The 16,314-nt window shown below is 37.1% G+C and overlaps 1 protein-coding gene across 1 annotated transcript in view; it reads right to left on the bottom strand.

Annotated features, from left to right (window-relative positions):
- Positions 1-1,073: 1,073 nt before the first annotated feature.
- Positions 1,074-16,314, bottom strand: part of LOC127623179 (synaptotagmin-9-like) — a 106,775-nt gene continuing 91,534 nt past the window's right edge. The window contains exons 4-7 of the mRNA XM_052097494.1: positions 15,183-15,303; positions 14,798-14,969; positions 7,358-7,487; positions 1,074-2,072 (exon numbers count right to left, since the gene is read on the bottom strand). Coding sequence (XP_051953454.1) covers positions 2,004-2,072; positions 7,358-7,487; positions 14,798-14,969; positions 15,183-15,303 — 492 coding nt within the window. The 3' untranslated portion in view covers positions 1,074-2,003. The remainder of the gene's footprint in view (positions 2,073-7,357; positions 7,488-14,797; positions 14,970-15,182; positions 15,304-16,314) is intronic.

Raw genomic sequence — 16,314 nt, 5'->3', positions numbered from 1 at the left:
AACTGTGGAACAATAAAAAAAATAAAATAAAAACAAAAACATCATCAGTTCCTGCAGTGAAATATTGATATATGCTCACCGATGTACCAGGGTGATCTCATTCATATTCATAGATATTTGTCCTTACGTTTGGATAGAAACATGTAAAATACCAGCACGTTGGCAGCTTCAAAAATGTAAATCCTTTTACATAACCTTAGAATAGTACAAATGGTTACCAATCCTTTGACAACAAGTAGCAATATAATTATATATATATATATACAGTATACAGTGTTGGGGAGTAACGAAATACATGTAAGGGATTACGTATTTAAAATACAAAATATAAGTAACTGTATTCCACTAGAGTTGCATTTTAATCATTGTTATTAGAATAGAGTTACATTCAAAAAGTATTTTGATTACTGAAGAGATTACTTTGCATTTTATTGTCATTTGTTTCATTTAATATTTAGTCATTTCAGATGAAAAACATTTATAAATATAAATGATGTGATCCAAAGTGCATTTGAACAGCGGTGAAACACTTTCTTATGATGTGTTACATTCATACGAGCAGACAGAGAAGTACGTTTGAAGTAAGTTTGGAGCAGAAGAAATAGAAATATACCTTGTGTAAATTGTCAGCTTTATGCTAAGCTAAAATGCTATTTCTGTTACCAGACACGATCATATTGTTTTTATCAAGAAAATGTACGTTAGATCATAATTTTTTTTTCTAGTAAGATATAGATATTAGGGCAAAAATCATATTCCTGATAATAATTTTTGTATTGTTTTCTTGTATAAATATAAAAAAATCCTTAAAACAAGATCAATTTGATTGATCTTGTTTTAGAAACAACACTGCATCAGATATTTAGGTTTTTCAGAGAATGTATTTTTAACATGTGCATTTTGTCTTACTGTACTAGCCAGAGTTTTTATAGTCAAAACAAGTGAAAAAATCTACCAGTACAGAAGAAGTAATCCAAAGTATTTAGAATACGTTACTGACCTTAAGTAATATAATACAATACATTACAAATTACATTTTACAGCATGTATTCTGTAATCTGTTGTGGGATACATTTCAAAAGTAACCCTCCCAATCCTGTATACACACACACACACACACACACACACACACACACACATAGATACAAATAATAAATAAGTAAAACGTCACTGATGTTACATTAACATGTGTTTCACTCATAAACTTTGCATCCGTGTGGGTTTATTAGAAAAACAATACAATCTAGCTGTTAATTCCATGAGTTTAATATTCTCTGAACCTCAAATGATTCGTAAAAATGTCGTAAACATTCATAAACGTTTTGTACATCTTTAAAGTTGTTCATATGTTCATGATTTTAGAAGTTTGTCGATATTTTACTTTACTATCCAAACATATGAAAATGTGCCAGCTAAAAAGAGATAGAACGTACAAATTCCTACAGCAACTAATGAGATCATGCTGAATATACAGAGGAGTAATTGAAAAACGCTGCATTGATTTTGTAAGAAATAGATGTTTAATAACATGAGAAGTAACATTTTACTTGCAAAGTCTGTAAACAATTCACCACATTTTCTTTTTGACAAAATCCACAGAGAACATCTTGAACTTTACCACACTGAAACACACACCCATGCACTGTGGGAGGGAAATCGACATTTTGACCTCAAGAGCGTTGAGTGACACCAACAAGTACATAGACTGATTTAGAAAACATTGGAACTGAAACTCGGAGAATGACATAAATATAATCTTTTCCACTTTTTTTCCACAAGTTTTCTTTTCCATTTCACCATGAGTAGCACAAAATAACCGTACAGTATGTGACCACTCAACATGCAGCTAAAACAATCAAGTGTCCCATGCAGTGGAAGATTCCAGATGTACAGGTAGAGGAAAATGTTGTGCCATCTGTAAACCTCTCTGTACTTCTGGATCCCAGAGCATCTTGTGCATGCTGTACTGCTGTTGGCCTGTAGGTGAGACCATGGACCTCAGGCTATGGAGATGGAGGAGCCTTCAGAGAATTGCAAGAGCCCCCCTGGCTTCCCCCTCCAGTACTGTGATACTGCAGACAGCAAAGAAGAACAAAGTCGTGATCATACTGGTTCTTTCAAAGTTTCATACAGTCATGCTTTCATTATTCATTGCTTTGGCATTTTTGAATTGGACACATAAATAAATAAATAAATATATATATATATTAGGGCTGGCCTTGTGTAGCGTCTCGGGTGCGTTGCATCATAAACATAAAATGTTTAGGTCACTGTGTCAAGTTAAATATAGTTTAATACTCAATCTTTAAACACATCTTGAGATCCCTTAGTTCGCATTTGCGATCCTTCAAGTGCTACTACTTGAATAACTACAAAAATAAGTAGCTACACTACATGCTAGTAAAAAACAAACATTGATACTACAATAAGCTATTTAAACAAATCAATTTTAGATATGCATTTAGATTTACATTTAATTAGGGTGAAATTCCCTCATGAAAATTAACCATGGTCCCCTCTCAAGTTGGTCACTTCAATGCTGCATCAGCTACTGATGCTATGGGGAACTCCTCCAGGAGTGCAATCTCTGAAGCCCATTACAACCATGCCAATCTATTGGCAGATGCCGCCTGATGCTACACCCCTGATGTGCCCATCATCACAGGCATACTGTATAAACTGGCACAGGAGATTGGCAGGTCTTTGGGCGGCCCTGTTTCTGTGAAGTCACACACCTGGCTAGATTTGTCAGGAATTTGCTTCCTGATTTCTCTGCCGTTGTAAGCCCGGAATGAGAGTGTGACATCTCCTATGTAACACAGGACTGTTTGCACTGTTTTTACTACTGTTGACGACATGCTAGGAGACTGTCATATCACAACACTGAGATTTAAGCGCCTTTATGTCACCTGGTAGCCTTGTCGCTTTCCGTGCTTTCCCAAGCTGAGAATGATTTTGTGGCTAGACACAAGTCACTTTGATGCATGTTTTTACAGGTGTTAACACCATGCCAGAAGACTGTGTTTCTAAACATAGAGTTTCTAAACCCTGTTGCGGTTGCACAAGGCACAAAAACTACTCGCATCTATGCGCTCCGCAAGGCGTCCACCTTGCTTTAACAGCATCCTCTCCTTGGCTGTCATGGTCTAGGATGTGCCGACTTTGTGCTCAGAGGTACAATGCCTCCTTTCCAAGATGTGATGTGTAGTATGCCGTGTGCAGGCTTATACAACCGCTATTTGCTGCATACCAGTTCAAAGACCTTCGGCATGTCCCTTTCTTCCTGCACATAATGAAATGTGGTGATGCAGCACTCATTCAACTGGGCTGAGCGATGTGAGTTGACCTCAATTATTGGTCGCTTCTAGAACAATCCAAGAAACAAGAATGCAAGCAGAGGAATCTGCAGCTTACTAGTCTGGAGAATTTAGGCCATGAATTGGGCAAAAAGCATGGTGGTGCCAGTCATCAAGTTTTCTTCTTGGTGTGTAACCTGACTTGATGACCATAGCGGCGTGTTTGACCGACGAATGAGGCCAGATGCACAGTTATCACGACGGACACAGAGGCCGGGGAAATCTGTACTACTTTTCAATATCTAATCCCAAACACTGTTTTTCTGAGTGAGAAACCATGTCAGTGAACTGTCCGAATGAATTAGACTATATCATGAATTAATTCTAACCATTCATCTAGCCTGTTTGACAAATTCACTGAAAAGAATTGACTCAAAAAGAGTGGTTCATTCGCAAATCAGATTTAGCTAGTTCAAATTCTCAACACCAAACAGGAATATGGGACACACATCATTAAATCTAAAATACTGTCAGGGGAAATCAGGTCATTTAAAGTGCTCGTGGTATGCCACTGGCAACCTGTGTTACCTCTGCCACCCCATCTGCAGAAAATGTGTTTAGATTGGACTGACCATAATAGGACACATGAATATTTCCTGTCATAAAACACTTTTTATCTTCTCTATGAGGGCACAAATGTAATAACTGGTCCTAAATTTAATAAAGGCCCTAAATGTAATAACGTTTGTTCCAATGTGTAATCAAGACCCTAAATAACTTTTTATCCAAAATGTTATAAAGGCTGTAAATAAAATATATATAATTAAGGGGTCTAAATATAATAACTGTTGGGCATAAAAGGGTGTGAATGTAATACACTGTGGTCTAATATATAATAATTATAACACTTTACTTTAAAGTTTGCTTTGCTAAGGGGTTATAAGGTTTGTTGATGACTAATAACTAATTTCCAAAATGATTAGAAATCACTGATATGTAGTTAGAAGGGCAGTGGCCATCTTTATACCCAAAGAGCAGGAATCCACCAACTTAAGTCTGTTTAGGAGTACTGCTCTACTGAATGTGGAGGGAAAGATTTTCTTTTTGGTGGTAGCAAGGAAGATGTCTGCAGGCAGGGGTACCAGGTTCTCCTGGATGTGTGGAGCATGCGCCAGTAATATGGGAGCAGATCCAGTCTGCCAAGAGAGACAAGAAATTGTATTCTGGCTGGACCTGGCAAATGCCTGTGGACCAGCTATGCACTGGAGCCTTTCCATGTACCAGAGTGTATTAAGAGCTTGGTAAATAGTTACTATGGGGACCTTAAAATATGTTATGCAACACAGGAGTACATAACTGGATGGCAGCAACTGGAAAAATTTCAAAAATAGAAAAATAGAAATGATTGCAATGGGATGTTCCATCTCTCCCATCTTGTTTACAGTTGCATTTGTGATCATTATTACAATGATGTTAGTATTGTTAATGAAGGTAAATGGTTTCTTTAAGTGGGGGCTTAAATTAGAATAAGGACCAATAGTTTTTACATTTAGGGCCTTTATTACATTAAAGGAATTGTTCACCCAAAAAATGAAAATTCTCTTATCATTTACTCACCCTCATCCCATCCCAGAGGTGTATGACTTTATTTCTTTTTTTTTTGTCTTTTGTAGAACACACAAAAAAGATTTCTATAAGAATATCTCAACTCTGTTGGTCCACACAATGCAAGTGGATGGTGGCTAGAACACTAAACGTCCATATATCACATGAAAGCAGCATATAATTAATTCATATGACTCCTGTGGTTTAATCAATATATTATTAAAGCAATCCAATTGGTTTTGAATGAAATAAACTAAAACATATTTCCTTCTTGCCGTTGTAGTCTCTATGCAGATAGAAAGAGCTTGAAATCACAATCGCCAGGGAGACTGCTGTCAAGTTTTATAGTGAAAAATAAGTTACATTTTGGTCTGTTCTCACCCAAAACCATTTGTATTACTTCAGAAGACATTGATTAAACCACTGGAGTTTATGGATTACTTTTATCATGCCTTTCCTTGATATTTGGACCTCAAGAGTTTTAGCCACCATTCACTTGAGTTTTAAGGACCAACAGAGTTGAAATTTTCTTCTAAAATCTTAATTTGTGTTCTGCTGAAGAAAGAAAGTCATGCACATCTGGGATGGTAAGATGGTGAGTAAATGATGAGAGAGTTTTCATTTTTGGTTGAACTATCCCTTTGAGGACCAAAGATTAGTTACATTTAGGGACTGTATTACATTTAGGATCAAAGGTTAGTTACATTTAGGATATTTAATTACATTTGTACCCTCAACACCTAAAACTTATTAATATCAGTATGAGCAGGCATGCAGCTTCTATGGGAGGGTGTACTGCACAACATTTTGGATGGGAGGGGGGGGCACCAAAATAGTATCTCACTTACTCTTCAGCCCAGCCTTCAACACCATCTGCTGTGAGAAAAATATCGCTGGTTCTTACTCCCTGCAGTGTCACATATGACAGCGCTACATACAGTAAGACTCATTTTTAAATCTTCTCAGAGAATGAGTTTTCACATAGGATAAAGTCTCTTTTTACCATTTTAATCTGAAAATGAGAACGTTTTTTTTCCTCACTATTTTATAAAAGATACCAAAATGGAAAAAGACACATAAGACATTAAACAGACTCTTTGATTAGCTTTACTTTCAAACCAGAGCAATCCAGACATGAACCCTATCTCAAGACATTTTGCATCTTTGTGCTCTATTTTATATTGCATTTCTAAATCAAATCTATTCAAGGGCTGCAACTCTGAACATTTACATTTTTACCATTTATAGTGATTAATCTTTCAATTATTTCTTCGATTAATTGGATAATCCACACCATCTTAATCTATAAAAAGTGTTCAAACTGAATATCAAATGTATCACTCTTTCCATTCCAAGATGGTATGTTATATTTGGGAAAGACCTCCCTTTTAGTTCCTCTCAAGAATTATTATTTAACCTGTTTAACCCAATCACCCGCACAAAGTAGTGACGTTACTCTGCTTACATTTAATATATAACTTACCGTCTATAAATGTATTAAAGTTAACAAATTATACATCTTTTCAAAGGTCTAAGGGTTCAACATTGATATCCGATCTCTGTTTCACGATAGCAATGCTCCAGAAACAGCAATTTAGTTATTTGTGCAGGAGTACACATGAAAACATACAGTACAATATCAAAACGGGACTTCATACCTTTGGTATGAAAATGCAATCGCCAGATGAATCCAGTTTGCACACTTTGGTCAATTGTCCATGAAAAGCGTTCATTGAAAAACATCCAATAGAACTTTTTGTCCATAAAAGAGATAAATCTGAGAAATATTGATATATTCTCCATTGTTTACATGAGATCTCGCCTGAAAGAATTACCCTTCGTCATCGTTCTTCAACAAACTGCAATCTGAGCAGCATTCATGTTGTAAAACTGTATATTATCTTATATATTAGAGTCTCATAAACAAAAGGAGCCTGTCTCCAAAGTCTATTTTTAAAAATGTGGTGTAGTTTTATTCAGAATAGCCGAGCAGTGCAGTCAGATTGTATGTCTTCTTGAAAGGCGGAGCCTTAATTTTACTCTGTACTTTAAAACTCTGTATTTTACAGAGATAAAAGCTGCAGGAACCTAATTTTTTGTTAGATCATCCTCAAATTTGAAACATAACTTCTTTAGTCTTGTGGCTTTGAGGACATTGTATTTCTGGGTTGTCTTGGCACTTTTATTATTGTCTTTTTAGATTATAAAACATGTTCAGCACAAAATATTTCCATTACTATAAACTTCAGCTTCTCTAACTATAAAAAATAACAACATATATTAATTCTTGGGAAATAAAGCCCAAAGTGTCTTCTTTCAAAAGATACTACAACTGTGTCCGTACTCCAAAGGGTCCAGTAAATATATCCATTTAAGTTCAGGTATGTCATTGTCATGGTTTGTGCTCAAAAAGGGGGTGCGTATCAACAGGTTAAAAGAAATCCATGCGGTCTTACCTCGACGATAGGGTGCCAGTGTGCGATGGGTTTGCGTGGGTAAGTCAACATCTCATTCCAGTGTTCTCTGCCCAAACCCTCAGCATCATTGCCTATTCGACACACACCTATGACCTCATTGTGACCTACACTGTGAAAAGAGGCAAAAAAATACTCTTTACATCACAACAAAAATACAAATGTACCACTTAAATATTAACAAGTAAATAAAAAATCTTTGTAAACATGATAATTCTGACATAATTCATTCACAACTGTCATCTCAAATATGTGACACAAAGCTGAAATAGTTAACACTTTACATCAAAGTTTCCTCTGTTAAGGGTTTCTAAAGTGGTTCATAAATGACTAATTAGTCATTTATAAATGCATTTTAAAACACTTGAATTCATTTTTACAACAACATTGGAAACAACACACATTAAAAGGGGATCTTTCAAGTAATACTTGCCAAATACTTAGTATTTTAACTTGTTATAAATGCTTAATAAATACACTTAATTAAACACTTATTATTACATTCATAAAAAGCATAAAATACCATAATTCATGCTATGTGGTTATAAAGTGTCATTAAAATTAGAGATTATGTCACTTTGTGTTTATATTCATTGCTGTAATGTCTTGACTCACTTGTGTTGTCACATTGCTTGTCACGTTGATGTCAAAAGAATGGTGCTACTCCAAGTGCTTGAGACTAAGTGTTTTTTAGAGGCCTTTAGGTAAATAGGACTGTTTACATCTTCATGCTCATTCACAGCATATATCATATAATAATGACCATAAATCAATGCTGAACTTTATGTACATAGGTTTCTAATTTTGGCAACTCCTTAATCAATGCTTTATATGTATTCACTTTACATGAAAGTACATTTTCATGAATTACTAATGTTTAATAAGTAACGTGAGGTTTTAGGCAAGTTCTGCATGCAAGTCACCCTTTTTATGCATGTTATTTTTACTGCATATCAATGATTTAAAATGCATTTGCAAATGACTTACTAGTGCTTAACAAACCTCTTTTTAAACTATTACCAAAGTGAACATGAATGTAAAGTTACTGTGAGGTGTGTAATTTCTGCAACACTGGCGTCACCAAACATAATCGCAAAATTAAAGATTGTTTTTAAACGGCTGTCCCAAATACTACCTCTGTCTGCCTGTCCTGCCCCAAAATCATGCCATTGGTTGAGTCAACACTGCAGTTTTGGGCTGGTCTGGAAGCTCAAACAAACTGAGTAATGTTCTGATAGCACCAAAGAGTCACATCATTTACACGTTTTGGGGAAAAAAAATACCTATAAATGGCTTAATAATAGTCATCTCTTCAAATTAGTATGGATACAAGAAAGCACTTTACCATAAAAGTTTTTAAAAAATACATAAATCAGCATTAAAAAATATCTGAGCTGCCATTTCCACAAAAGCATATAATGATCAAGGGCTGAAAAGGACAAAAACACAACAATTATGACATATAATTATGACAACAACATATGACAAAGTTTTCTGAAGAAATACCGGCGTCATATTGTCACATTTTTCAAAGTTCTAGTTGGTTCTAGAGTGTCACGTAACCCCATCTGAGTTATTATGTTTGAATACTGTATGTACATGCATGAATGAGAATTGAAAGCTACAGTTTCATTTAATTGATCTCTAAGAATATGTGGCTATTTTGCTAAAGCTGCCAATTTCAAGTTTTTCGTGGGGTTTGAGAAAATTAGTAATGTGATTACTTTTTCCATGAAGTGATAAGAAGTGTAACGGATTACAATTTTAAAGTAATTTACAGGGCTGTCGATTTAACATGTTAATTTAATGTGATTAATTATATAAGAAAATAATCTGCTAAAATAACACAATCAATTATGCAACCGGACCGAAATAACGAACATTTCTAACATCCGATCAATTCAAGCTAGAAGTACCACCTTCATGTTTTGCGAGTCTCAGTCCACAGGGGGCAGTAAGCACAACCACAGTTGTACAAGCATTAAATGTCTAGGTTACGTACGTAATCATGGTTCCCTGTGTGGGAACAAGACGCTGCGTGATGAAGCAATGGGGAGCATGTCAGTGATCACGTGGTCTGAAGCCCTTATACAATCACACCAATTCATTGGTTGATGGCGTTTAAGCGACGCCCATTCTTATAAGTGTGAACTCGCAGCACCAGCCCTCAGATATTCCGCTAGAGCAGGGGTATTTGTTAAAAATCAAATGGCTCGCCCGATCTCACCATTCACCAACACATGAATGTTTAAAACTTTCTAGAGATACTTTTCCAACAGATTGGAAAATCTTGTTCTCCCAAATTTTACAGCCTACTTCTAGTGAACAATGTTGGAAATGAACATCTGCCAAATGCATATTTTTCATGCCAAGTATTTTGCTGATGTACAAGCAACTGTGGAAGGCGACCTGAAAGACTTGTCAGAGAGATATATAACAAGAAATTAGACACAAAGATGCGTGTTTGACAAAACGTGATTATATTTTGAAGAACAGACAAAAGCCGTCAGTGCTCGTGTCTGATTCACTGTTCAGAGGCGTGCAACGGGACACTGTCTCGTGAAACAAGCACATGTAAAAAGTTATCACTCCTTTTTCTCTCTTTCATTCAACAGAAAACTGTTTGGGAGAATAATTTTGTATATGAGAATGCTGCAAATGATCTCCAATCATCTCGTGAGGTGCTGCGAGTTTAGTTCGCTCTTACACATTGTGAACGCAACTCTGTAGGTTCAGTAATATATACAGGTATCTTTGTATTAAATAAACAAAGACGAAAGTGATTAAATCATAAAGTAATACAAGACACGTTCGCCTTGAACCTTAAATTTAGTTCTATTTGTTTTCTTTAGGTAGCATAAATATAAATATACAAACACAGTCGATAAGAACACACATTTGGCAGCACTTTTTGGGAACACAATACTTTTTTAGGCTTATTTATTATGATGATTATTATAATAATCTTTACATTTATAATTGTCTTTAGTTTTTAATTTGCACATGTTGCCGCATACTGATACTTGCGTGATGACAAATGGAGCCGTTGGAGATGGTAAATGTTTGGATTTGGGGGGGGGGGTTATATATAAAAAAATTTTTATCACTTTGTTATTTGTATAGCTTTTTCGTCTCGTTTAAAGTGCAATTTTAATTAAGAAATGTCTTTAGTTCAAGTTTTTCGAGTTCCAATAAATAAATTTAATTTTTAAAACAAAATCAATAAAGCAAAAATATTCACTGATCTTGGGGATTGACCATATAATCAGATATTGATATTTTAAATGCGATTATCATTATAATGTTTTTTTTACATATTGCCCAGCACAACAGTGAAGTTGCATTTTTTATGTAATTTTATGGAGATCCACACAAACATGTGTCCTCAATTTCATATTGCAACATGTTACCTATTCATATTTGCACATTTGTTTGTTTTGAGTAGTCTATGGGCAATATAACATTTTATTTTATAGAAAAACTTTGTTTTTGAATATAGTAAATTATTCGTTTTTGGTATGGCTCTTTTGAAAAAAATGCATCAACCAAAAATTTAAAAATTGTCTCCTTAGTGAAAAAAGGTTCCCTACACCTGCGCTAGAGGTATGAGCCTATGCAGCTACTAAAGAGTATGGCCAGCTATGCAGCATCTCGATTCCAATCAGCAAACCAAGGTTACGTACATAACCTAGATGTTCCCTTTCACAAGAAATCCACACTGCATGATGATGCAATGGGGAACTATATGCTATCATGGCATGTGAATAGAAGCTGCCAACTGTCTAAGCCTGTGTGGCAAGGATAAAACGGTGCACAAGCAAAAAATATAAAAACTGTGACTTTACTCCTGTTCCAACAGAGATAACCTGAGAAGCAGGAATCAAACTCAAATCTAGATTTTAAAATCTATGTGGAGAGGACCACCCAGCTGCCATACAAATGTCATCCAAGGGCGCACCTCTAGCCAAAGCCCACGAAGCCACACTCCTCATAGATGAGCCCAGATACCGAAAGGTGTAGGTAAACTACGCACCTCATTAAGCACTCGAAATTGCATCAACAAGTCAATGAGTCAGCCTTCGCTTAGAGACCAAAACACCTCTGTTGCAGCTAACAAAACATACAAACAGCTGCTCTGACTTAGACCACTGGCTAGTGAGGTCAACATAATCCCACAGATCTCTAATAGGGCACAGCATATGCAACCATTCACTCTCATCTGACACAAATGGAGGAGGAGAGAAAGACTGCAAATGAATAACCTGCGAGCAAAAGAGATGTAGAGATAATTTTAGGCAAATACCAAAAGCCAGAAGGGGTCTCAACACAACCTTTGATAACCCTGGCACAAAATTCATACACAAAGGATTGATCAACAAGGCATGCAAATTACCAACCCTTTTACATTTATGCATTTGGCAGACGCTTTTATCCAAAGCGACTTACAGTGCACTTATTACAGGGACAATCCCCCAGGAGCAACTTGGAGTTAAGTGCCTTGCTCAAGGGCCCAACAGTGGCATCTTGGTGGTGCTGGGGCTTGAACCCCCGACCTTCTGGTCAGTAACCCTGAGCCTCAACCACTGAGCCACCACTGCTTTTACACGAAATAAATGCCAAAAGCAGGGCAGTTTTAAGAGTCAAACACTTGTCAGAAACTGATTCTAAGGGCCCAAACAGAGCATTCGAGAGCGCCTCTAATACCACAGATAAACCCGATAAAGGACTAAAAGTGCTAAAATGTTTAAGCCTGCACACTCTACACATAAAAGGAGAGAAAAGAGAATGTTTGCTAACAGAAAACCCCATTCACAAGCACGTTTAGCCATGATAGCGGCAACATAGACTTTAAGCATTGCTGGGCTAACCCCGGTTTCAAAACACTCCAGTAATAATTCCTGCACTGAAACAATAGGGCAGTAAACTGGATCTTCATTTCGGGCTTGACACTAGGAGGGAAAAATACATCACTTAAACATATATAGCCTTCTCGTTGATGGGGCTCTAGCATTCAGAATGGTTATCAACAACAGTGGGGGATAAACCATCATTCATCAGAGCTCCCCGTTGAGGGGCCAAACACATAACCTCCGAAAGTAACCCCGTGCCTGGGACAAAATGTCCATTCTGTCTGGGCTCTAACAAGGCATCCCTTCCAGGAGAGAGACCAGAGTCGCAAACCATATGTGAGATGGCAAATAGGACCCCGTTTAATAGGATCTGAACTCGATCCTCGCGAACCTCTTCATAGCTGCATGCAGCAGGTTGATTGGCAGAAACGTATAGAGATGTGCTGTCGGCCACTGATATGCTAGCGTATCGATGCCCAGCAGCAAGAGAGAGAACAACAGGGGACAGAGTGATGTCTCGATCAAGGTGAACAGGTCCATGTCCGCTCTGCCAAACCTGTGTCACACCTGTCCTAACGGAACGCCCAACATCAGAAAGCTAGTGCAATATAGTCTGTAAATGCTGCCAAGCCGCTAGACATGAATGTCTGTGGCACAATGTGTAACCACTAGATGGTGCTCTTGGCTAATTTTCTGCAGCTGCTATACACTCAACGTATCCGCAGAGGGAAACTCTTGTGCCTCTGCCACTGCAGCTGATTGAACTGGAGTAAATAATGTTTTTTGCCTTTATTATACAGTGCTGTGAAAAAAATATGTGCCCATCCTAATTTTTTCTGTTTTTTGTGTATATCTCATGCTAAACTGTTTCAAAAATTCAAACACAATCTAACACAAAACAAAGGTTATCTGAGTAAAAACAAAATACCGCTTTTTAATTATGTAATTGTGGCAAGGAGGAGGGTGTGGCCGGTCCATGATGATGCACACCCGGCCCCCAGTCAGGCTAATCAAGCCCACGAGAGGGATAAAGGCAGCCGGAGGTGGCAGTTTGAGAGAGAGAGAGCTACAGGCAGCTTCTCTGTATGTGTTTGTGTTTTGTTTTCATTAAACATTACTTTGATGGTTCGTCCGTTTCCCGCCTCCTCCTTTCCCTTTTACCCCATTACAGTTATTTATAAAAGCAAAAAAGTTAGCGAATACCAACTGGGCCTGTGTGAAAAAGTATTTGCCCTTTAGTTACTAAATTCCGAAATCTATGAAACTGCATTCGTAATGGAGTTCAGCTGGACAAGACACACCCATTCCTGATTACTGCCAGCCCTGTTCATTCAAATCAACATCTAAATAGAACTTTTTAAGCAGCATGACGTTGGCTAAAAGGTCTCACCCAGTAACACACTATACCAAGGTCCAAAGAAATCCCAGAAAGGATGAGGAAAAATGTGATTGATATACATCAGTCTGGGAAGGGTTACAAAGGCTCTGGGCTCCAAAGAACCACAGTGAGACCCTCCATTATCTCCAAATGGAGAAAACTTGGCCCAGTAGTGAACCTTCATCAATAACCACGGTAGCAGGCACTGCTGGTAAGAAGACTGCGGTCCTCTGAACGGAGCCAAACTGGTGCCCCCCTAGGGTGTGATGTTACCCCCTAGGAAAATGGTGCAGTACGCAAACTGTACAATATGCATATAGGGAGCGGCGATACTGGGTAAGGATGTGTTCTTACACTCAGATACCACTGGGCAGAGCACAACTCCCAATACAAGGTGTAAAGGGATTTAGACGGGCAAGGAGGAGGCAAGAACCGGCTTGACAATATAAATAATAGTTTAATGAAAAACTTAAACAAAAGACACAAACATGACAGTCAGCTGCCCATAAACGATCTCTCTCTGTCGCACCACCATTCGTAGATGGCCTTTTCCCTCTCAGAGGCTTAATTAGCCTGATAAGGGGCCGAGTGTGCAGAATCACCACATGGCCCCGCCCTCCGCCCTGTCACACAAGGGTCTTAAAACATGTAAGTTTCAAACTATGTTTATCTAGACACAGCATCCTTAAATCGCTTTATGAATTGACACAATCAAAGTGAGACACACCAAAAGCGTCCATATGATGCATGTGTATATTGGCACTTCTTTAGAAAAGCCCTTACAATGAGTCACACAGATTGATGAATTCAATTGCAAAATTGATTGCTGTGGACTGTAGGTTAATGATTATGGGCTTATATGATTTAATTTGGAAATAACAACTATTAATATAGCCTAAGCAATGCTTTACTTGTCTGTTACAATAATTGTAATTATCTCAATTATTATATTTATTATATATATTTATTATATTTAAATGTAATTATTTATATTTTTAAATAAATATATATTGAATGATTTTTGTTTATAATTAATTCAATAAAAAATACTAAATAAATTGGTAGCCAAAGTGATAAGTAATCTGTAAAGTTTAACTTTTCTAAATAACTTAACTTTCACTGATCCTCTGCGAGGTAGACTGGCTAGAAAAGGACACATATACATAATGTAACAGACAAGTGCAGCATTCTCACCGGTCATAGTCCATAACAGCTACGAGAAGGCTGATTTGGTCAATGTTCTCTGGAGGAACATCAAACACTATGGCCTCATTGTACACTGGGTTCAAAGTGTTCCTCTTGGTAGAAGTTTTTCTCTTCTTCAATCTTCTCCCGTCACACATCAGAGAAACCTTCACATAAGGATCTTGGAAAGAGTCCAAGTTAAAAATAAACACCATATTATCAATATGACACAATATATCATATTTTATTTACTAGACCAATAATTGAATAAAAAGAAAATTTGTAGGGAGAACAAAACCACTGTTGATAAATGTGTTTATTTAAAGGAATAAATAAAAAATACCCCCTGGTGTATTTTAACAGTTGTGAATAAAATCTGAGAGTGAGGTCACACCTGAAGCTCCGGTGATGTCCATGGCTTTCAGATTTCGTGCTTTGATCATGGTGATGGTAAGACGTCCAGCAGTAGGAAGGTAGCACAGAGAAAACATCAAATCGCCTAGATCCACATTATCCTGACAACACAAACAGAATTAATTTACTCTCATTTGGTGTTCTGTATTCAATCCCCACTAGCATTGTGCTAGTCAGTGCATAGAGTTTTGCACAGGCAAACACCACTCACTTTTTCTGAAGCTTTTATTTAGATTATAAACCAACTGAATAATTAAATCATACTTTTATGAATATAATCATTATTTTATTTATAATCATACATTTTTACAGTAAATAGAGTTGACAGCATTGAGGAGTAAACACCCATCATGAATTCGCTTGTCATTTTAGGACAGTACAAAAATCATCAGTGTTAAAAGTAACAGACGTGTTATCACTTTCTCTGTAAAAAATAACTCAGCTAAGGATGTGAGATGAGCTTTATTTTTAGATGAACACCTATTCATCTAAACGTCACGACTGTGGCCCAGGTGGTAGAGCGGGTTGTCCACTAATCGCAGGGTTGGTGGTTCGATTCCTGGCCCACATGACTCCACATGCTGAAGTGTCCTTGGGCAAGACACTGAACCCCAAGTTGTTCCCAATGGCAGGCTAGCATCTTACATTGCAGCTCTGCCCTCATTGATGGGTGAATGTGATGCAATGTAAAGTGCTTTGAATACTGCTAAGGTTAAAAAGGTGATATACAAGTGCAGAACATTTACATTTACATAGTTCACAATGACCCATCCTGGAAATTGCAAAATCAGATGTTGTGTTGATTGATCTCACACATTATTTCCAAATTGACAGAAGAAGAAAAGTAATTTCCTTGCCAGTTTTTTTTTGTAGCACAAAAGTTGTGTGAATGCTGGAAATGTTGAATTCAACATCAACTCTTGGTATCTATTCATTTGTCTAGTCTCAATGAGTCAAAGTTTTGACTAAAATTGGAATAACTGATGCAAGAGGCTGTAGCTTTTAGCTTCCTTGTTAGTGCACCTGCCTCCCATACTGGCTGGCGCAGGTTGGAATCCTGCTCAGAGCAGGTTAACCAGGACCAAGGGTGGATCTAGAAAAAAATGGGGTGG

The sequence above is a fragment of the Xyrauchen texanus genome, chromosome 29 (genome assembly GCF_025860055.1).
Source record: "Xyrauchen texanus isolate HMW12.3.18 chromosome 29, RBS_HiC_50CHRs, whole genome shotgun sequence".
Lineage (NCBI taxonomy): Eukaryota > Metazoa > Chordata > Actinopteri > Cypriniformes > Catostomidae > Xyrauchen > Xyrauchen texanus.
Note: the sequence above shows the minus strand (reverse complement) of the source record. Positions and strands in the feature narration are given on the sequence as shown.